Here is a 22,207-nt window from a genome sequence, read left to right as displayed (position 1 = left end):
TGGAAGCATAGCTGGCAGACTCCAAGGATACTTTCAAACCACTCAGAAGAAAATTCCCTTTCCTTTGTAAGAATTAGGTTCCAAAGAAGCCGCTCATTCAAAAGTGGCAAACAAATGATCAGGCCTTTCAGAAGTCTCTTGGCTGCAGGTTGTCCATATAGAGCAGAGTGATGAGTCAGAACTGCTGCAAGTCTGCAGCCATGCCACAATCCTAAGATGGTTTTAAAGAAAAAGAAAGCGAGCATGACTTGGGCATTATCACCTCCTCTCTGCAAGACACAGGTTGCACAGCCATCTCTTAACCTTGTGACAGCAAAGACAGCTTTTCCAGTTTCAAAATAGATCTTGCTTTAGCAAAAATATTTCAGGAAGAATTTCAACTGTTCAGACATAGTTTAGGTTAGGATAATGTGGAATGGAACAATCAAGGACAGAGAATATCAAGTGCCCTGAATATTGTCTTCCACTGGCTACCATAAGAAGAATGGCTGACCAGAGACTTCAGCTCAATTAGAGAGCTATCAAACACTCCGTATGTAACACATTCGTTCCATACAACAGATCTTTATGAAGCAAAGGTAGAAACAGAGTAGTCTCACATGAAGAACAGCTTTGCATATAAATTGTTGTTTTGCAGAACAGAAAGCACACTAGTTCTCACCTAAAATCATCTCTTCCTACTAAGTTCAGAAATGGTGTAACAAGTGAGAGCAACAGAGAAGCAGAAGGCCAGCCTGCAGGTAGGCAGTTTGCCCTGTTGCTCCTGTACTGGAAAGAAAGAAAAGTGCATCTTCTGTTGCTAGCAGCTGAAGGAGAAGTTCGTTCACAAGAGGTACCGACTGAGACAGTCTCTACAGTGGTCTCAACAGTAACACTGAGAGAAGACACAAAACACATAGAGACATACAAGGAACCCAAGCCGGATCTGCATGTGGAGACACAGACAGATGCCCATGGAAATAGAGAGGTACAAGTGAGTAGGCTGGTTACAGGTCAGGTACAGTACCTAATCCACTTTGCTTCATCTCGGAAGACTGCCTGGAATAAGTGCTGAAGAGGCGATAACCTCCTGATTTAGAAGAAGATTCAGACAGCACCTGCAAAGACAGACAGTGTAATTAATCAGCAGCATGCTCCAAGACACCCACTGCTCTCAAAAGCCTTTATACATCAATTGAAGGTAAAGAAAGGTACATCTCTTCCTTAAAATCACCGTTTCCAAGATGCATAAAGGTAGTCATATGCTAAGACTGTGACAGTGAATGCTCAATTTTAATTTCAATATTTTCATGGATTGTGGAACAGTGGAAATTTGAAAAGTGTGACGGGACTCATGTAATGAGCATCTTGTCTCCCAAGACTCTTGCTGAGATCACTGGGACACAGACTTCCTTCTTTAGAAGCAGGAAATCATATCCCCTTTAACTTAGTATGTGCCTATCACAAGGAGCCTCCGAGTGCTGCATGCAAAGGTGACCTTGTGAGTAACACACAGCAATGGAAGACAGCTAACAAATACCTCAAACCTTAACTCTGCTGTTTTCTGGTTCAAAAAACTGATGTCAAAAATGCCTGTGAAATCCCTCTGAAAGGAGGGACAATTCCAGAGTACTTTAAAGGTAACAGTCACCTGCTGACTGTGACACTGGCCTTGTGACACAGAACAGCCTGGAAGGAAAGAGGTTAGAACAGTAAAATCAATTTTGTTACTTCACCAGATCAGTGAATGGGACAGTTCTAAACCCTGACAGTTTAAACATCCTGGATGAATCCATCAGTTAGCAGGGACCCCCAATCAGCATGAGATCTTAGATGGGATGGAGGAATGAGAAACATGGAGCTGCCTTTATGAAAGGGAAAGGCTGGAGCCTAACAGAAGGCAAAGATGACACCATAGCTAGGTGGTGAGGTTGCATGTAATCTCATAGCTGGCAACACCAGTACCTCTCCAGAGCACGTAATCCAAATAATGCTTGTATTCCTCAAGCATTTCATTACTTGCTCTTCCTCATCAGTTCCTCTGGCCTGTGTTCCTGTCTTTCCTCAACGAGGAAGAGTTTCGGAGGTCTGCCTTCCACAACATCCTCTTTACCTTCTGCAGATCCTTCCCCAGAATCAACTCAGACTCTGGCACGTTAAAAGAAATGCCAGGAAACCAAAACCAAGCAAAAGGCCTTTGCAAGAACAAGGAAGGGCACCAATAGCATGGTTACCTCCATGGATCCTGTCTTCCGATTCCTGATCAGTGGTGACCTTCGCTGAATGCTGACCGGCTCAGAGGGCTGTGGGGACTTCTGCCGAGCACGGTCTGGCTCATCGCTGCCCTTCTCATTCGAGAGGTCCTCTAGGCTGCCTTGGTCTGCCTTCTTGTCCTCGTTCTGCCGTAAGGAAACACTTCACTCATGTCTACAGGCACATGGCCTTTGCCCATGCTGCCCCACATCAGCTCCAGGCTCAGATCTCCTGCTCTGCCAAGCTCAGGAGGCACCCACAGTCCCAGCAGCCACCCTGATGAACCCAGATGGGACAAGGACGCAACCTGCCAGCTCCCTGCAGGCACCACCAGTGAGGAAGCTTCTGCAGCAGGGCCAGACAGCGCAGGACAGTGCCCAAGTGTCCCCTGGGGCTGGCAGCTCCTGTCCCGGTGTCTGCTTACCTCTGCTGAGGCCGGCCGAAAGCCAAACCCCGTGGGTATGTTCCTGTCCTCCTCGCAGCCTTTGACACCAGGGCTGAAATGCAGCTCCACGTGGAAGCGCTCCTCTGAGGAGGGGTCCTGTGAACACATGTCACAGGCAATAGGTACAGAACCAAACACCAGCATAGGCCAAGGTCCCACCCCACCAGCATAGGCCAAGGCACGCGTCCCAGGCACATTCTTCAGAGGGAAAGCAGGAGCAACAAGCATGAACAGAATGGCTCCAGGTTTGTCCCATCCAAAAGGACAGCCCTGATCAGCACACAGCTGAGGCATTCTGACTGCTGTTATTTTGGGACAACAGCCACAGAAGAGTATAACAGAATCAGGTTCTATGTGTATATATATATACACACACACCCCTAAACCCCAGCCCCTTCTCACCCACTCTTGCTGCAAACCCAGCATATGCCAGGACAGGGGAAGACTGGGTCCCTCCTGGACCTTCACTCAGGCTATTCCAAGATTTAAGTAACTGTCTCTAGTAGTAATTTTTCATTAAGCTTTTTTTAAGGAAGCCAGAGCTTTTACAGTATCTGGCACTAATTATATACATCCATATAAAACCATCTTGACTGACTGACACATCCACACCACTCATGAGAGTTCTAGTCAGATGTTTTTTGACAAACATCACTCCTGCCATTAGAAGCTCACACCAACTCTGTGAATACAAGGCTCTAACTCTATAAGGTGTGGGGTAAGGGGCTGCTCCCCTCACCACTACAACCTCCTGCAGCACAGACCCAAGTCACAAGGTCTGATGATCAAGACATGCAGTTTGGTGCCAAGCCGACTTACAGTCATCACCCTCAGCTCCCACATTCCAGCTGTTAACCCTAACCCTAACCCTTTACTTCCTGAAGATACCAGTATACACTTCTATAACTATATCAGCACACTTTCAGAATAAAAAATAGTTTATGGATGTGGAATTTCTGGATATTTTCTAGATATATTTCAAAAATACAGCCAAATATCACTCAGCTTTATTTATTTTTTTCCTACTGTTCACTTGCAATTAATACTTAAAAACAGCAAATAATTTTGCACTAGGAAATGCTTTAAAATAGTCAATATTAATTACGTAAGTTTGGTATTACTGCTCAGGTAACAAGCATTAACTGGGTCACTGCCTCCCACATAAACCAAAAATTAGCATTTGTGGTAATGATCCAAACGTCTTTGTTCACAAGCAGTGAGAGCTCAGGTTACAGACTTCCAACTGAACTCATCCCTGAGGACTGTGCCTTGCAACAGGGCAGGAAGCATGGTATCCTACTGCTCTATCCCTCACCTTGTTGTTGTCCTCGTAGAGCATGATAACAATCTGGGTCATGTAGTTCAGCTCTGAGATAGCACTCAAATAGTCCATGGCTCTCTTCCACTGCTGGTCTTTGTTTTCCTGATATATACACATAAACAGTCGCATGGGATAAGCAACAGCAGACACTTTGCAGCATTCAGTGAAATGGGACTGAGAGAGTTCCTCTCTCCACAAGGTAACATTGTCAGGACAAAAACACCTTGCTTAACTTGCATGAAGAAATGACCTAGCAATGTGGTGGGGTGCCTGCAGTGAGGAGTAGCTGCACAGAGGGGATGCTACAGCTGCCCACCCACCCATGTGCAGATCTGAGCTGCAAGCTGCTGTGCCATGCTGACTGGAGACAAGCAGAGCCCACAGCAGGTTCCCAAACACAGCCATTCTCAAACTACAGAATGGAGCACAAGGGATGAACCTGTGCTAAATAAGGGACCAAGTGAAATGCTTTTACCTGATGCTGAATGAAAAATCTGGAGACATACTGAACCCTTGGGCTCTGCACAGCAGGGCAGCCCACCCTTCACTGCCTCCCAGCACTGCCAGGAAATGGTCACACCTGAAGTGCCACTCATGATGCCATGGAGTGTATCACCACATTGAGGGACATGAACAGAGCCCTCCATTACAAAGAACCCAGATGGAGCCCAATATCCCTGTGCTGGTAACATGGCATCCTTGGGCACTTAAGTCAGGGAATAGGGGAGCATCTTATTCAGTGAGTGATTTAGAGGTAGTTTTCTGATCACTGTCTGTAGATAGGCTAAGCTGCCACAGACACCAGAAATCATGCCTGGTAAGCAAGCCCAAACTCTCAAGGCATTTTAGACCATGCTTAAAAATGGGAAGATAAATCAGAGAGCCTCTTGAGAAGAGTAAAGCAGAGCTTTTCTCAGGGTCTGCATGCCAATTCACTCAGGAAGCAGGTGAAGAGAGAGCAAGTGAAGGGTGAGTTGGATTAATTAATCCCCTAAAAATGTGTCATCTGCCTCTCTGGTAGAGAGCATGTCCTGTGCATTTGCAACCTCAAGTCACTTCCTCTGTAAGAGAACTGATTTTATTGACTTAGAATTAATGTAAGGACTATAAATACAGGACCAAGCTCTTTAAATAAATGGCTGGAGGAAGCAGGAAGTAAGAAATTCACTCATCCCCATTGCCTCATACTGCTATTCTCCTAGACAGGTATGTGGTCTGCTCACCTGAAACTAGCAGGGCAGATCTTGGAGAAAACATGTCTCTGTGCAAGCAAGGCAGGAAGCTGCAGCATGCAAACATAGCAGAGATGGAGCTGGCCAGAGACCACTGATGCACAGCATTAGTGGGAGAGCTGGCTCAAAGGGCAACCTACAAACATACACTGTCCACCTTGGAAAAGACTACTGGAAAAACGTAGGGAAGCTTACTCTGTGAGCATTGCTGGGACACTTACATCCAGTAACCCCCCATAGCGGAAGATACTGAGCAGGGAGTGCACATGGCTCTCACTGGTGAAGTACAGCCGCGTTCGAACATGGCGACCTGGTGACAGAACTCCTCTTGAGTACCTAAACCAAAATCAGCCCACAGTTACTTGTCTGCCAATGGATTGCCATCTATCACACATTAGTATCTCCGTACACTTACTGGAATGACATAACCCCACACTGGGAAATGCCAAAGGCAGCAGGACAGAACAAACAATGAGAGCACTCGGCACAGGAACAACAAATTTCGTGGAATCCTAATAGAGACACATAGTAGGTGGCTCATCACTCTACACTGGCCCTGTGCAGGGAAAGGGATGAGGCACCACCACTCACTACGACAGGTACAAGTCTTTGTGGCCCTGTGCTTCTGGTCAGCAATCTCAATGTGCCTTCTCCATTTGCTTTCTAGTTCTACGAGCACCAACACACCTTCCTCCTGGAGGGTCCTTCAGTGTATGCTCAGTACCTCCTTTCACAACAGTACACTCTTCTGGCATGGGAACCACCCACTGCTCCATAGCTGCCCTCCCCACCGCCAGCAGCATGCAGCACAAAGCCTTACAACGGATGTAGTTTGTTGACAGACTCATCTTCATGAGTTCTCTGTAGGTCCAGCTGGATCTTTTTAATGAGAGGAAGACAAAAGCCAATAGCAATCTCCAGTTTCTCCTCCTTATTAATCCCATATTCCTGCAAGAACAAAACAACAGATACCCTGAGCCCTGGCTCTTTGCCACATCCTCACATGAAAGGCCACTTGACTTCAACAGCCCAGTCTGCAGCACCACTGGTTAAGCAAGGACAGGAAGGGAAATGTCACTCAACACTTTCCACTTTTTTTTCCCCACGTATTGCAGAGGGTAACAGAGGACTGAGACTCTTCCAAGAACCTCAGTTATGTCTGGACGTGACTGTCAGTATCCTTCCAACAGCTGAGAGGTGCAAGTACCACGAATGAATCTCCGATCTCATGACATGCAAACTTATACCCTGACCTAGCATGACCATTAAAGCAACAACTGCTATTGGCAAAGACAAAAACTGAAGTGCTATGCTGAAAACAGCCAGACTGCATCTCACCAGCAACACTGAAAACGTTTAGACCACTTCTGCTCTACAGGGGCAGCTGACCTTGCTGGTAGAAGCTCATCCCATACAAATGAAACTTTGCCAGAAGCAACTCAACACTGCAAACTGAACAAGTGCTAGTTTGACAACAATAACAAACTTGTCAGAACTTTAACACAGAAATCCCCCTTCACTTTCACAACACTCCATGTAGAGGAGGATAGAACGTTGCTGTAGCACACACATGCAGCTTGGAGCTGTGCTGTGATGCACTACAATGAACATGGAAAAGCTGCTGCATCAGCTGCTTATTACGCTGACCCTGCCAGAATCCTCAACAAGGAGCCCGGCCCTGCCACATTTTAAGTCATAAATGGTTTTGGCCTTATACAAACACTAAGACAGATCTGAGAAACACCTACTGTGATATGCTGCCTTGGGAGTTAATGTGCGAGAGAATCGAGACAAAACACAAAGGCAAAGGGTCAGAAATTGGTGCTGCAGGCACTGTCATACAGGCTATACCTGGGGTATGATCACATCTGCCAGGGCTTTGGAGAGCTTGAAGAGTTCAGTTGTGCCTTCCAGTTTCAGTGCACAGTTGTGCTGTACATCGTATTTGATGCAGTCATATATGTCAGGGATCTTGCTGATGTCGTAGCGCCCATTCTTCATGCGGAAATCTCGCTCCAGCTTACTCCAGCGTTGCAGCATCAGTTCCAGAGTCTCACTGTGGTACAGCTGCAGGTCTAAACAGCAGAGAACACCAAACCACATTCACATTCTAGAACCACAGAATCACAGAACCCTGGTTATTGCTGCAGAGATTTCAAGTGACAGCTACGACTGACTTCTCCCAGCACGAAAGGGCTCCAATTCTTGTGTCACCCACAGGAATCCTAGTCCAGAAAAGCCAGTGGACCTGTTGCAGGAGTTTTAACCTGCAGCAACAGGCTACTTCTGAAATGCTTGAGAAAAGTGAAACCGTTTGCCTGCTTGCTTAGGTCTGCCATAAATCCCATGGCGGGTTCCCAAGATGCCTTTGTAAAACCTCTGCACTGTTATTAGGAAAGTCGAGATGAGCAAATTGTGACTGAAAAACTTGCTGCTTACAGTCTCCAGAAAAGGCCTCAAAAACTACAGGCATACCCCTCCAGGCTATACTGCTGCTGTTTACATTTACTCTAAACCAAGATGCACGTATAATTTCCTTTATATTACAGCTCTCTTTAACAGTAGTTGAAAGTAGAGCCTTCCACATCAATAGCACATACAAAATTACACTTTACAATTTCTTTGCTGCAGACAAACATAAGCCCTAGTGGTGTTTGGGAGCTCTGGAGATGTAACATTAAATTAATCTCTTCCAGACCGTTTTCAGCTCTGTTGCTCACCTGCAGATTTTGGATCTTCCAGACGTTTTCGTATCTGGGAGGTGAGATTCTCAATCAGGGTGAACACCTGGTTACAGACCTCAACTGGGTTCTGGATAAAGGTCATGGAGTTGAGCAGAGAAGCACTGCCTGTAGGTGCTAGCTGAAAGAAGATCCCAGCAGAGATTAGTTAGTCTTCACAAACTGGGAACGCAAAATGTCTGCCTTTTGCAGCTGTACTTCTTTCTGACTCGGGACAAAAGCTGTGCTCCCAGCTGAGTACAATAAGCTGGCCTATTCCTAGGAGTAGTCAGGCATGTCTTAAAAACTTCCTCAGGATCAAACTCAGAGGGAGCAAACAACTGCTCCTATCAGATCAGACCTCCCTCCACCTACAGTATCCATTCCTGTCTCATTTTGCTTCTGTGTTTGAGTAGAAGGGCTTCATTTTAAGAAGTTCTTTGAGATGATAAATATGTTCCTTAAAGGATTTCAATCCAGTAATCACATTTCAGAGCCTGGGAAAAGCCCTATTTTGGAGACTTGCTGCAGAAGCAGCAGTAGTGCTTTCACTGGTTGCTGTGCTGGATGCAGCCCATGCTCTCTACTCTGCAGCTATCAGACCCCGACAGGACACACAAGGATTTGTAACCAAAAGGTCTGTTCACATGCACACAGAGCACAGATTTAGAATCCAGTGAGGCAGACTCCCTGCCCACAGCAGCTGGGATTGATCTGAGCAGCATGCAGGAGCTCTTTTAGCGTATTCACAAGAACAAAATGCACTGGGAATTCTGAAGGGAGAGGAAGGCACCATGTCTTGAAGAGGACAGCAGAGCAACACTGAGGACTGCCACTCGAAGAAGGGCAAGGGCTATTAACCTGCACACTTCCATACATATCCTGTCATTTTGGACAGAACTGATCTCAAAGTAACCAAACAACTGTTCACATACCACACACTTCACATCAAACCACTGTAGCAATGCTATTCTCCATCCAGATACAGGGAGCAATGAAGCTCCACTGGTGTTTTACCTTTTCATAATCCTCTTCACAGAACTCAGCATCCTTCTGCATGATTTCATGCAGTCGCGCCTTCACTCTGTGCTGACAGCTGCTAAGGGAATCACTGTCACTGTCCAGCAGACCATTCATGTTGGCACTTTTCACCATCTGCACCAGGATGGGGGTCAGCTCTCCTTCCAGGGCCAGCAGACCCTAAAGCCACACCACAGAAGGCAAGATTTCAAGTCTGTGCAAGCCAAGCAACAAAAAATTCTGGTAGTTTCATGGCCAGAACTCAGCCAATTTAAGTGAAATCTCAACTGTCCTTGAAGGGCAGTTTTACAGCAACATCCCCTCCAGTCAGAGATGACTCCAGCATGCTTCTAGAGCTATTCAAGCAAAGCACAGCTCTGCCTGCAGCAGCCCCAGATTTGTCCAGGCAACTGTTGAGCAGGCAACTCAGTTTGCTTGAAAATGTTGATACAGAGAAGACTCCAAAGACCAGCTAAGGCCACCACAGGATTCCCCTTGGCTTTAGCTGCAAATGAACCTGTCTTCTCCCCAGTCCCCACTCCACACTGCACCAAATGCACCACATTTCACTCCCCTTTTAAATCCAGCAGGCAAGGAATAACCCCTCTAGCTGGGCAGCCATCCCAGAAACATTCATTCTATAGGCAATTAATACTTAGCAGCACATTTGGTGTGCTCTAACATCAAGCACCTTCTCCAGTCAGAGTCCTGTCCTGGACAGGACACTAAAGGTGACAGATGTGTGCAGATACACCAGATGTTCAGTACTTCACCATACACCTGCTATTAGCACAGTGTACCCCAGTTCATCCAACAGAGAGGGGGAAGATCCTAGGAAAACTCCTTCCTCATCACCAGAGGTTTTCCTTTAGAACTGGCATATTTTAAGACTAATGCAGCAGAACAAACGGATGCCCAAAAGAGAAAAAGGACCTTTGCAAAAGCTGCTGCTGTCATCTGAACTCTCCCCTCATCTGAGGCGTAGATCTTGAGATCATGGCGATAAGTGCTGTGCAGCCTGAGCAAGCCACAGCCAGGGAAACCAGCATAATCACCTGAAACAGAGGACAACTCAACATTCATATTCTCACGCCTGAAAAATTATCAGCTCAATATACGGGTTTAGACAAACAAACTTTATTGTAGTAACAAAGTTATGTAGAGAATTAATCACTTGCATAGGCAGCATTTATGCTGCTCCAAAATAGATAGTTCTAGCTATATGCAGGGACTAGAAACGCAACAAAGGCTTTGCCTAACTTGGGAAAGTTCATTTTGAGGAAAAAAGTGAGCATTCACCAGTCAAGTCTGACACTGCCCAAATTCTGCAGCAAACTCCACTGAACAGCCTGTAGTAGTTCTGCTAGTCTGAATATCCTTGTGCAGAATGAAGACACACAAAAATACCACTTCATTCTGCTTGTTTTCTGCATGAGAGCAGCTCCTGCAGCCCTCAGAAGTGCAGGGAGGGCTGTTCAGGGCACAAATTGCCAGTTTCTCATGGCTGAGTCAATCACAGGAGTCAGATCAGTAATGGAGGAAAGTAACTCATGCAGCTCTCAAGTCTGACTGCCAAAGACAGTGCAGTGGTCACTATTTGCTGCTACATGGAATCCCAGGGCAATTCTGCACAGCACCAGTCACACTGCATGACAAGACAGGAACAGTACTCCCAGCTCTGAGCTCACAACTCACAGAAACACCCTGACAGATAAGGACAGGCACCAGCCAGAAGTCAGATGTATGTCTTGGGAAAGCTGACAGGCACCAAATGCTGCCCCACCCAGGAACACAGCACTTCCCTGCAAAACAAGATCTCTCCCTCTCCATGAATGACCATATAGAGCAGAAGACTACAAAGCTGTTGTTCAGAATGACTCTCATCTAAGCACGGCAGTCAATTCCCTGTAGGAGGTTATCAGGTTGGTTAAGTATGACTTCTCTTTGTGAATCCATGCTGACTACTCACAGTCACCTGCCTATCCTTCATGCACCAGGAATGCTCTCCAGGATTAGCTGCTCCGTCACTGTCTCAGGGACTGTTCTGAGGCTGACCTGGCTGCAGTTCCCTAGGCCCTCCTTCTTGTCAGTTTTGAATCCAGGAGCGACACTTCCTCTCCTCCAGTCCTCAGGCACCTCGCCCAATCCCCAGAGCCTTTCAAAGAGAATCTGCAGTGGCCTTGCAGGGACACCTGCCTGCTCCCCTGGCACTGTGGATGCAGCCCATCAGGGCCCTTGGGTTCACATATGTCCAGCTTGCTTAAGTGTCCCCTGACCCGATCCTCTTCCACCAAAGGTGAAGGAAATCTTCTCCAATCCAATTTAAATTTGCTTAGTTAATTTGAAATGTAATTAATTAAACTGAATTAATTAAACATACAAGTCAAAGACAAGCATATCCAATACTGGGCTCACTGGATCAATCCAGTGTATTACTCCTGACTCAAAGGCAATCTCAGCCTTTTTTTTTTTCCCCTTTCGGCTGATTTGTGTGCATATGAGATGCTTTTCAGCATCACAGAATTATGGTGGAGAAAAAAAGAGAAGTTACCTTCCTATTCTCCTGTCTTAGGACAGAATTACCTGTGTTCCAAGACAGATCTCCTCTGTTCTCTACATTTGACCTAAATTCCTTGTTAAACATCCATAAATTTTGTATTTGCTGCATCAGAATGTATCTTATTAGAACCACCTGTCTTTTTTGAATCCTGGCACACTATGTGTAGAAAGCTGTTGTGCTCCAAGACACACTGAAGTTTAACAACTGCAGCAGACCTCTCTGGTCAGCTTAGGGATTTTTGGGTGCAAAACTCACCTGAATTATTTATCCCTACCATGCGAACTCAAAAGAACAAAAACTAATCCCAGAGGACGTATATAGTCACAGATGCCTGAGCAAGTCTCAGCTGGGCTGGGCAGCCTGGCAGCCATGGGGCAGGACTGGAGGTACCTGGACAAACTCACCTTGGCCTCCAGGATACATGCAGCGAAAAGCTCGCCCCAGCTCCTCAGCCTGGACTCTTCCTGCTGGGGTCAGCTCTCCACCCCACTTAAGCACCAGGAGAAGGGAGGGGGAGGACTCTCGACGAGCTTCTAGGAGACAAACAGGTATTCACTACATCAGCTCTCATATCTGAGCTTGCAGAGAGAGAGGAGGGGTGGAAGAAGAGATTGTCATCAGCACCTTGCAGAGTGTTCTCAATACAAGCCTGACCCAAAATCCTCAGAAAGCAAACCAGCAAGGAGGAAATTCAGAGCCACTAGTTTTTGAAGGTATAGGCTGACATTCACAAAATTGGAAGTGCAAGCCCTGTAGGGCCAACCAGGGTGTGCTGGCATCACTCCAACCCTTCTATGATGTGAGCAAAGATAAGATATGGGTCATCAATTCTGCTTGCACGTCCAGAGGCCTATACAGGTAGGGTAGCTGCACTCACACCTGAACTCTGGGCTTAAAGATCAGGGTAGAAATCAGGTTTCTTTACCTTCATCTTCACTTGCAGCTTTTGGATGTCCATGAGGCAGATAGGTCAACTGAACCTTACGGTTAATGCCAGAAAAATGTCCATACCTGTAACAAGGGAGGGAAAAAAAAACCCTGAAACAAACCAACTCCACCCAGCCTTTGCCCAGAGGCCCCCAGGCAGTACACAGCAAAAGTAGAGCACAGCCAAAAGACTTTCTGCCACAACCCCCATAGCCACGAAACATTATTTTTGTCATCTCCCTGTGACCCAGCATACACCCCCACAAAAAACCAAACAGCGCCCTCAAACAAAATTCAAAGATCCATTCCCTTGCTCTTCCACCAAGAGCACTCTGTGCTGTCATTCCTCACTAGGGCTTTAAACTCTATCTACATCTTTAACAAGTGAATGAATGAGATCACAGAAAAAACACTCTGACAGATGCTTTGAGGATAACCATGTTTCCAATGAGCAGAAAGAGCAGAGGAGGGAATCACAGCAAAAAGTCCTCCTCTGTGCTCCAGAGACACGACCTGAACATGGCTGCTGGTTGTGTGTGCCACAGCGAGCTGCAGTCCTGAGAGGAACCCTGGTTTTGTTTCAAAGATGTCAATACCACCATATTTTTATTTTGACTATACAAAACCTGAGAGGACACAAACATCTCTTCATGTTTGCCAAGCTCCTTTTTGCTAAACTTTTGGCACCAGGACAACCTTATTTAAAACAAGTTTTGTTCCAAATACATCAAAATGCTTCATATCAACGTGGTCCCTCCAGGACCCCAGTTCCTCTCCTGCAGCAAAGAACGCTCAGCGTTGTCGCAAGTTGTTTAGCCAAACACCAGACACACTTGGGACAAGGATCAGCATGGTTTTGATGTCAAGGAGAAAAGGTTAGGAGCATGGTGCTTTTCATGTACAGTTACTAACAGAGGACAGAGGAGACCCCAATCTCCAGGCACCAGCTGGCCAGGACACCAGCAGCACAGCTTGTTTCCGCAGCACATGCTCTGAGGCAAACCCACAGTGCCCCAAGATAGGAATGCTTACATCTCCAAGACACTCTTCAGCTGTTCCAGTTTGGATTTCCTCTCCTCGATTTCACAATCACTGTGGGTTCCCAGCTCCACCACAAGCTGCCGTGCAATGTCCAGCACTTCCTGTTGGAGAGCAGAGAGCAATTCTGCCTCAGACTCACCAGTGTACTCCTGCAAGGCCTCCTGGACAGCGTCACCCAGCATCAGGTCCATGCAGACACTCCTCAGAAGCATGTCATTTCGTAAGACACAGCTCAGGCAGGACAAACTTTCACACCGCAGTTTGCTTCATCCCCATGCTGTGCTACAGCCCTGTTGAGAATCAAGCAGGTACCTCCAATTTCCCCACTCCCTAGCATGGACCCATCTGTCACCAGAGGCAACCACAGCTGGTGGGCAAGCTGCATCAGGTCATCTCCATCCTACAGTGTGCGCATCAGCCAGCAGATGTTTCTGTTCTGCTCTCCTGCTGTCACCCAGCTGAGTGTGCACAAAGACTGTTGCTTTTTTGGAGGTTTTCACCCTCCCAAAGAATTGCCTTGCAGCAAGATCTGTATTACCTGCATATCCCACACAGTAATCCCAAAATGTACTTACTCACCTGTAGCTGCTCTGGTTTCTTCAGCTTCAACTTCCCTGTCTTGTAACCATCATATTTCTCAAATAATTCAAAGAACCTGAACAGACAACAAAGAATGCTGATCCATTTTCTGCTGTTTCAGTAATACAAGGAGGGTCATGAGCATTCAGACTCTGTTCTTCAGGGTGAACCAGCAGGCTGCTGGCTCCTCCCTGTGCTTCAGAGATTCTGAAAAAACAAGTGTCTTTCTGTATACAACCAGGAAGCAGATACTAGCTTCCCAATTAGTGGGGCACTTCCCTTTTCAGCACCTAGCACACCTTCACTCTCCCTTCCAGAATTCACACAGAAGGTGTCAGGATCCTTGCAGGGAAAGGGGGATCTCTCAACCAGTCAGAAAGCATTTGCTTGGATGGGCCAGGAAAAAGTACTGCCTCCTATGCACTCAGCCCTCTGCTCCTGCTCCTGGTTTAGAGAAAAGGCCCTTGTCCCTTCCCAGCAGCACAGCACCTTCTTCCCTTGGCTCTTACCGGGGATGTTTCACTTCCATCTTCATCTTCTGCTTTGGGGTGCGATCTCCATGACGGATGACTGCAATAACACAGCGAAGCTCCATCCTGGGGAAACACAAGATAAGGATGACAAATGTGCCCCTACACTCCAGAACTGCCACCAGGAAGAAGCTTCCCATTGGTCCTTCAGTTCCATTCTTCTGACAGCTGCTTTCCTCAGCAGGGGTAGAATTTCTCCCAGACTAAACCAGGCACGAGTGCCACAGCTGCAGAGAGAGTCAAAGCTCTGCAGACACTACCAAGTTGTCTGGTTTCATACCAGTGTACAAAGTATGCTGAAGATCACAAAGAAACTTTTGCCTTTGGTCTTTTAACCTTATGTGGTAGAAAACTAGCAAGGCCAAAGGTATCAAATGCGGGGCTGCCAAGCATATGGGTAATATGAATATTTCAGCTAAGTGTTTCCACCCATTTCACTGGTAACTCAACAAGCACTTTCTCCATGCAACAGCCAGCTACAGCATCTGTCCTGATCTGTTTCCTGTCCTGACGAAGAATTTGGATCCTCTGAAAGCCATGTGAGCAGTTTCTGTAATTTCTTCAGTTACTGGTCATCTGCATTCATCAAACCTACAACTAATCTCCAACCTGTCAGGACTTCCATGTGCATAGCTAAGCATTTCCACAAACATTTAAGGGTTGCAAGCAGGACAGCAGCTGGAGGATGTCATGCTGCTTGTGGTATCAAGCCCTTGGACAGGGTTGCTCACACTTTGTCCCTCATGTAGCCATCACTGGCATCCTTTAGAGAAGACAGCAGGTACTCACATGGTGCCTGAAGTTGTGGGGACAATGGGGATGTCTTCTGCCTCTGTTGGGATGGACCAGGGGATATGAAACTGGGGAGCCAATTCCCGCATTATTATATTTCTGAAAGAAATCAAAATATAACACTCACAAGAAAATCCATTCCCTTGGTTCTCCACCTCCTCCATAGCAGTCCTGCTGAAAGATGTGAGGAGAGCCACAGAATTTCCCCTCACTTTTATTGCAGAGACACCTATCACACTGTGGGCTAGTTAGGGCACCCCAAAGGGGTACCAGTTTCCCTCACATCACCAATACCACAACTGGGCTTAGCATGAAATGAAAAGTCCTAGAAGATACATTTAGCTGTAGACAAAGACAGCTAATGCCAATGCAGGCAGGAGCTCCGGGGGTTGAAAATAATCCATACCTCCAAGAGCTAAGCTGAACAAATGACTCCCATGAACCACCTGCAGACTCCTCTGACATACTGACCGGGACTCCACATTCCATTTTACTTTGCCGTGAGTTATCTTACCACCTTACCAAAACTCGGATTGTTCATACCCAAGGATTTTGGCACAGTCATCATAATACTTCATGGAGTTCTTCACAAAGCTGAAGCCATTCACATCACAAACAAAAGAGTGGCCATTGGCCCGCAGAAGGTCGAACCCGCACACAGTTTGCTGCAGGAGGAAGCAGAGGATATGGGACTTGGACACACAGTAAGGAGGCATGGGGGACAGCAGCCACCCTGCCAGCAGGGCATACACAGAGCCAGCCAACGCTGCTCAGCTCAGCCCCACTGATGCTACAGCCATCCTCCACTCCATGCCCACCTCACAAGCCTTGAACAAGTGTGAACACATGCCATTAGTCAGACCTTTACACTTTCACTGCTGTACCAAAGGCCATACCCACAAGCCCCCAGATGAAGCCATCAGGGCCAACCTCCAACTTCCTAGAGCTCTAAAGGCCTAAAACAGAGCAGCTCCTGGATATCCTGCTCTTCCTTTCAAATCCAATCATTTTAAACCAGACTGACAAGCACGGACAAGAAGTGCTGCAGGCAAAGACACCCATTACTAAACGGAAAAAGCTACAAGGCAGAAAAGAGATCAAATCTGCATCAGCCCAACTGCATGGGGTGCCAGTTGCAGCAGGGCAGGAACAAGGAGCCCAGTGCTTCTTGCACTGACACTGCTGAGCATGCCATGAAACTATACCTAGACTCATACTCGCTCTACCCATCTGTAAAATAAAACATCAATTTGCACCAGAGCCATATTAAAACCAACCAACCAACCAAACCAAAACCAACCAAACAGAAAGCCCAAACAAACAAAAAAACCAAACACAAGTACCAAAATGCAAAAAGAAAAACAAGAAAATAAGACCAAATCTTCCACATAAACAAACACAGGAAACAGTCAAAACAGGATAAGCACAGATCAGATGGAGAGCAGCAGGCTCAGGACCCAGTATTAAATGCTCAGATGTATGTGGGACACCAGGCACCTGCCAGCACAGAGGGCAGTTGCTGCAGGCCCTCCTGCCTTCCCAGTCACCTCTGCCCAGCAAACTGCCACAGCCAGCAGGACCAACAACTGGCATCAGGCATGGAGGATTGCCACGCCTGAGACATGCCAGGATGACAAGTTTTAACACCAACCCTGACATGGATCAGACATTTGTGGAGTCCTGCTTGCACAGGAAGAAAATACAGACCTTAAAGGCTACACAGACTTTACGGGCAACAAGTTTCTCCATCGCAGTCAGCATGACTGGGTAACGAATTTCTTTCCCTTCGCTGTCCCGTTCCACCTTCCCATCCAAAGCAGGGGATTTGCGAGCCTCTGCATGGGCATAGTCCGGCCCAACAGTGTACACCTGGAAATACAGTGAGTTACACCTGACATAGCCACCAAGACTAACTGCAGCTTCCAGAAGGTACTTCTGCTGCAGACACAGAAAAGGAGATGACATGGTCTCACGCATTCCTCCTGCTGTGATCTACAGAGCATCCACTCCCTGCTTTGGGGCTGAAACTGCACAGTCAGCACCACAAAGCTTAAACACACATTCCAGGCCCTAAGTAGGACTAAGCAGAACCGCTGAACCTTCAGCTCCTCCCCCAGGCCTGGCAAAGGAAGGCACCATTCCAGGCTTTTCCTTACCTTTACATCAGTACCATCCGTAGGCATGAATTCCTCATAAATGTAGGAGCCTGTCTTCCTCACACTGCTCTCTGGGGAGTACACACTGCTCCGGCTGCCAATCTGAGAGCACAGAATAAACACCTCAGGGAAGAGCATGGGGATCCTTTTCTTAGATGGAAGCAGAAAAGCAGAAGTTTCATCCCATATGTAGAGAATTTAGCAGACTTAGTGGATTGGCATCTTAGGCCCCCCAGCTGTTACAGCACACGTATTTATGGAGGACAAAAGAAACTGTAAAATGCAGGCAGCAGGTATGTAATTTTCCAGGCTTTGAAGAGGAGAAAAGTTGTTATAGACCATTAATTTGTCTCAAATCACTTCAAGGGTATGGAACAAAAAAAAGTGAACGGAGACCTACAAAGTTAGGAGCCTAACTAATATGCAAATGAAAATTAATTACGACAGGTGATAATCCAACCAATTTAACTTCCTTCTAGGACCATGACTGATCTTATCAACATCGAGGATGATGTTGTTTTCATTTCTAGTGAGGCTTTGGATACATGCCTGTATCTTACCTAAAGGAACAATCATTTTAGGATTATTAATGGCAGATGTGTAACTGATTGGAAAAAAGATGCATCACAGCTATAACTGTTCACTGGCAAAGTGGGGGAAGTGAGTAAGGGCAGATTTCCTGTGGAATCTAGGAATAAATACTGCCTTTATCACATGTGCAGGCTACTCTAAGATGGGAAGGGCAAGAATGATGTTAAAGGACAGGAACATAGGTTTTTTGAAAAATTCATCTTGATAAACCCAGGAAATGATCTGGAAAAAGCAGCATGCAATTCAGAAAGGGACACAGTGCTCCATAACTACAGGATACAGGTAACCAAGAGGATGGGGAAGGTGAAGCCAGCACTACCACTGAAATATGTCCTCCTGTGGTTCCCAGGTAGATGGGGTTGAACTAAAAGTTCTGAGAAGGTCTAAACTTCCCCAAGACAAAACCTTCCCTTCCCCTTCACCTGCTGCAACACTCCTTCCTGAAGCCACATGGGTCTCAGATCTGTTGGTTCCAACACCAGCTCTGGAGACCCCTCCTCACCTTACGGAAGAGCCGCTGGCTGCCCCCACCTGCTGACGTCGGGTAGTAAATATACACATTGTGGTCTTCAGCACTGACTGGCTTCTCTACAAATGGCTTTGGGAAAACAGCTCCGTTTACCTCCACATGGTCCTCTCCTTCCACCAAGTTGCACTCTGAAGACAGAGCACAGCAGCAGCACATCAGGAAAGGTGAGGCAGTCCTAGTGCAGCCACAGCCCCTTCCAGGCCCATCAGATGGTTTTGCCCTTGGGACCTTTGCCCACAAAAAAACCCAACAGACTTATGAGTCAGGCCTCTTCGAGGTGACTGCCAGTATCTGTTCTCTGCAGACTATCTTAAATAGCAGAGCCTGAGGAAATGGATTTCAGCAGAGCTTGGACACCGACCTTCTGGTCTGTCAGGATCTCGATTGAGCACAGCATAGCGGGGCAGGTCTATTCCTTCTTCTTGAAGGATCCGATACACTTCACGCCTGTAGAGGACAGAAGCAGTGTGAGAAGAGTCTAGAAGGTCCTCAGTACACGTCAAGGGAAACACTTCACTCCCACTGATGAAGAACAGAGTCAAATGAACACAAAAAAGCATCAAGACAGACTGCAGGTACTTCTCAGCATATGCTCTCTGGACAAGTCCTACAGGCTATGGGATTTGCCTCAGTTCTGCTCCAGACACAAAAGCCCCAGAGTAAATCTCTACCTGGCCTAAACATGGACACTCAATTACTAGCACGTGCCCAGAGCACAGCAGCACACCCAGTACACACCACCTGCCCAGATCTGCCCTCTTGTCGAGCGCCCTGTCATGCCAAGCTATCCAGTGCTCAGGCCAGGCAGAAGCAGCAGAGCCTTTTTTCATTTCGTGTCAAGGGACAAACCCCAGTTCTTTCACTACTTATACCTTGGGATGCCTGCCAGCACCCACATAACACTACTCACCACCCCAAAGACAGGGCAGGAGGTTTAGGATCTGTTAGGAGCCCTACTCACACACAGCCAAAGCAGCCTGGGCGTAAGAGCTGAAGTACGTGGCTGTTGGTGGCCTCTACCAACAGATGACTGAGAAACCTCACATGTCTGACCAACACACATTCCACAGATTCTGACCCAGCCTTGCTCCCAGTTTCTGACCCAGAGCCCCAGCTCACCACTTGGCTCTCCTGCTTAGAGACTAGTCTTTTTGCTTTAGTCATGGCGGCCTTGTTCTGTGAGAGCTCTTCCACTACCTACATCCCAGCCACTCCTTACAAGACATTTACACCAGAAAACAAAACATGGTTTTACATAATCTCAATGGTTTTACCCTCAAAGCCATTCCCCTCCATGCTTTGGGGAAACCCCAAAAAGCCACTGCTAAGGTCCCCTTCCTCCTCATCTCACTTGTTTGTGACCAGAAAAATGAAGTTTGCACAGCACGCTGAGAAGAATCAGAGGAAGAGGGAAGGGTCTTTAGTGGCTCACAGACACCCACCTGTCCTGGATGTAATACTGCATATCAAGGTCGTTGATCAGAAATGGCTTGCACAGCTTGGCATAAGCAACTGCCTTATCCAGGGGGAATCCTGAAATACAGGGTGAGGACAGAGGGGAAGGCTGAAAGGAAACTCCCTTGCCCACAGCTTAAGCAGGCTAAGGCCTGCTACAGATGCGTTACCTTTGGAGTGGAAGGATATCAGGCAGTCACAAGAGGGCCAGTTCTCCACCGGTTCATTCAGAATAACATCTTCCCCCATGATCACCACTGTGATGTACTCGAACTTGCACAGACGTTCCAGAATCTGTGTCATGGGCTTTGACTTGGACTTTTTGGTCATGGCACAGATTCCCACCACGATCTGCCGTTCTGGTAGCTGACAGAGGGGAAGACAGAGATCACTTTAGTAGCATTTAATATAACACTGAATAGGGGCCAAAAGCAGCCAGGAGCTGGAGATCATTTTTTCTGCATACTGTTTCTGGAGGTTACAGAAAAAATTAATGTTTTCTTTCTGCAGAGACACCTTTGCCCTTTTCACAGGTGCCAGAGTTTTCCTCAAAAATCTCCCTGGTGAAACAGAAAGGTTTACAGGAGTGTCAGGTTAAGTTTCTAGAACAAAGAAATCCACTAGTTTTCCCAAATCAGGTCTGCAAGCAAAAACGCTGGATTTCCTGAAGCAGTGAGCACAGCAGCATGACGTAATGTGTCCTATCATAAATGCCACTGCCGTGTCCCGCAGCTGTGCCACACAGCCAGGTGCTGTGTCCCCTGCAGTCCCAACTACCTGCAGCCTCAGCAGTAACCATGCAAAACCTGGCTGAGACACAGGGATTCTGCACAGGTGCTCCAGCCCAGAATGCTGGGACCTCCTTACCGACTCCTCCTCTTCATCATCTTCAAAGAAATCAGTTTCGTCTGTCTTCATGTTTGATCCCAGAAATTCTGTCTCATCATCTCTGGAACCGACAACAAACCTGGGAGTGGAGTTCTCTCCCTCACTGGAGGTCGTCGGGGACGACATTGCAGCTTCGGTGGCCAACCATCCCGCTCTGGAATTACAGTGTGCAAAAGGGGTCAGATGCAGGGCAATCCCCAGGGCCAGCTGCGTGATGGAAGCAAGTGATGGTGGGGAGGGCAGGGACTGATCTGGCATGAGGGATGGTGCTGCCCAGCACAAAAGGAGGAAATAGGAAGACACTCTCAGGGTGGGAGGGGATCTGGAATTCTGGAACATTTTAGATAAGCAGCTCCATTTTCCAATTAACCCCCTTGCACTGGGACAGTGTCATCACCAGCACTGAAATAGTGTAACCCTTACAGTGATGCATGTCCAGCTGCTGCCTAAATCATGGACAGGCACAGGGGACACTCTTGCAGACTCATATGCCCAACAACATCAACTGGGACTCCAGAAGTCAGGATAAAGCTCAGGTCAGTGACAGTGACTTTCCAATTGCCAATTTTCATCCTTTCAGCTCAAGAAGACCTACAGTAACAGAGAGAACAGTTTGAGGGGTGCAGGAGTTTGCAGGGAGGAGGGAAAACAAGTGAAAACTCTGGCAGGAAAAGAGAACACAGGGAGCATCAGCAACAGTTTGGGTTGCAGCTCAGAGTGTCTGGGTTTGCAAGCTGGCATAGAAACACAGAAGGGATCCATCAAGATTGAGTCCAGCTCCTGGCCCTGTACAGACATCCCAAGAATCCCACCATGTGCCTGAGAGCATTGTCCATAGGCTTTTTGAACTTAGATAGGCTTAGTGCTGTGACCACTTCCCTGGGGAGCCTGTTCCAGTGCCCAACCATCCTCTGGGGAAAAATCCCTTTTCCTGATACCCAACTTAAACCTCCCCCAACTCAGCACCAGCTGTTTCCTCAGGTCCTGCCACCAGTCACAAAGAGCAGAGATCGGAGCTGCTCCTTGGCTGCCTCTCGGGAGGATGTTGAAGATTGCAATGAGGTCTCCCCTCAGTCTCCTCCAGGCTGAGTGCCCTCAGCCACTCCTCATAAGGCCTCTCCAGACCCTTTCCCATCCTCATGGCCCTCCTTTGGAAGCTCTCTAATGCTTAATGTGTTTTTTATATTGC

At 47.2% G+C, this 22,207-nt stretch overlaps 1 protein-coding gene across 13 annotated transcripts in view; it reads right to left on the bottom strand.

Moving 5' to 3' along the window:
- PPIP5K1 (diphosphoinositol pentakisphosphate kinase 1) overlaps nucleotides 1–22,207 on the bottom strand; it is a 44,972-nt gene that overhangs the window by 18,366 nt on the left and 4,399 nt on the right. For 8 of the 13 annotated variants that reach the window (XM_048317497.1, XM_048317501.1, XM_048317508.1 and 5 more), the window contains 24 exons: nucleotides 20,998–21,172; nucleotides 20,301–20,496; nucleotides 20,118–20,208; nucleotides 19,037–19,122; nucleotides 18,649–18,803; nucleotides 17,556–17,657; nucleotides 17,107–17,268; nucleotides 15,943–16,064; nucleotides 15,397–15,498; nucleotides 14,587–14,673; nucleotides 14,078–14,153; nucleotides 13,490–13,599; nucleotides 12,456–12,541; nucleotides 11,935–12,063; nucleotides 9,904–10,025; nucleotides 8,968–9,150; nucleotides 7,951–8,092; nucleotides 7,082–7,305; nucleotides 6,051–6,178; nucleotides 5,452–5,566; nucleotides 3,993–4,100; nucleotides 2,657–2,773; nucleotides 2,214–2,378; nucleotides 1,007–1,097 (listed from right to left, as the gene is read on the bottom strand). In XM_048317497.1, coding sequence (XP_048173454.1) covers nucleotides 1,007–1,097; nucleotides 2,214–2,378; nucleotides 2,657–2,773; nucleotides 3,993–4,100; nucleotides 5,452–5,566; nucleotides 6,051–6,178; nucleotides 7,082–7,305; nucleotides 7,951–8,092; nucleotides 8,968–9,150; nucleotides 9,904–10,025; nucleotides 11,935–12,063; nucleotides 12,456–12,541; nucleotides 13,490–13,599; nucleotides 14,078–14,153; nucleotides 14,587–14,673; nucleotides 15,397–15,498; nucleotides 15,943–16,064; nucleotides 17,107–17,268; nucleotides 17,556–17,657; nucleotides 18,649–18,803; nucleotides 19,037–19,122; nucleotides 20,118–20,208; nucleotides 20,301–20,496; nucleotides 20,998–21,172 — 3,074 coding nt within the window. Of the gene's footprint in view, nucleotides 1–1,006; nucleotides 1,098–2,213; nucleotides 2,379–2,656; nucleotides 2,774–3,992; nucleotides 4,101–5,451; nucleotides 5,567–6,050; nucleotides 6,179–7,081; nucleotides 7,306–7,950; nucleotides 8,093–8,967; nucleotides 9,151–9,903; nucleotides 10,026–11,934; nucleotides 12,064–12,455; nucleotides 12,542–13,489; nucleotides 13,600–14,077; nucleotides 14,154–14,586; nucleotides 14,674–15,396; nucleotides 15,499–15,942; nucleotides 16,065–17,106; nucleotides 17,269–17,555; nucleotides 17,658–18,648; nucleotides 18,804–19,036; nucleotides 19,123–20,117; nucleotides 20,209–20,300; nucleotides 20,497–20,997; nucleotides 21,173–21,441; nucleotides 21,610–22,207 lie in introns of all 13 variants that reach the window. The other 5 variants (XM_048317499.1, XM_048317500.1, XM_048317498.1 and 2 more) reach the window with 3 other exon arrangements.

This window comes from Corvus hawaiiensis, chromosome 13 (assembly GCF_020740725.1).
Source record: "Corvus hawaiiensis isolate bCorHaw1 chromosome 13, bCorHaw1.pri.cur, whole genome shotgun sequence".
NCBI classification, from domain to species: domain Eukaryota; kingdom Metazoa; phylum Chordata; class Aves; order Passeriformes; family Corvidae; genus Corvus; species Corvus hawaiiensis.
Note: the sequence above shows the minus strand (reverse complement) of the source record. Positions and strands in the feature narration are given on the sequence as shown.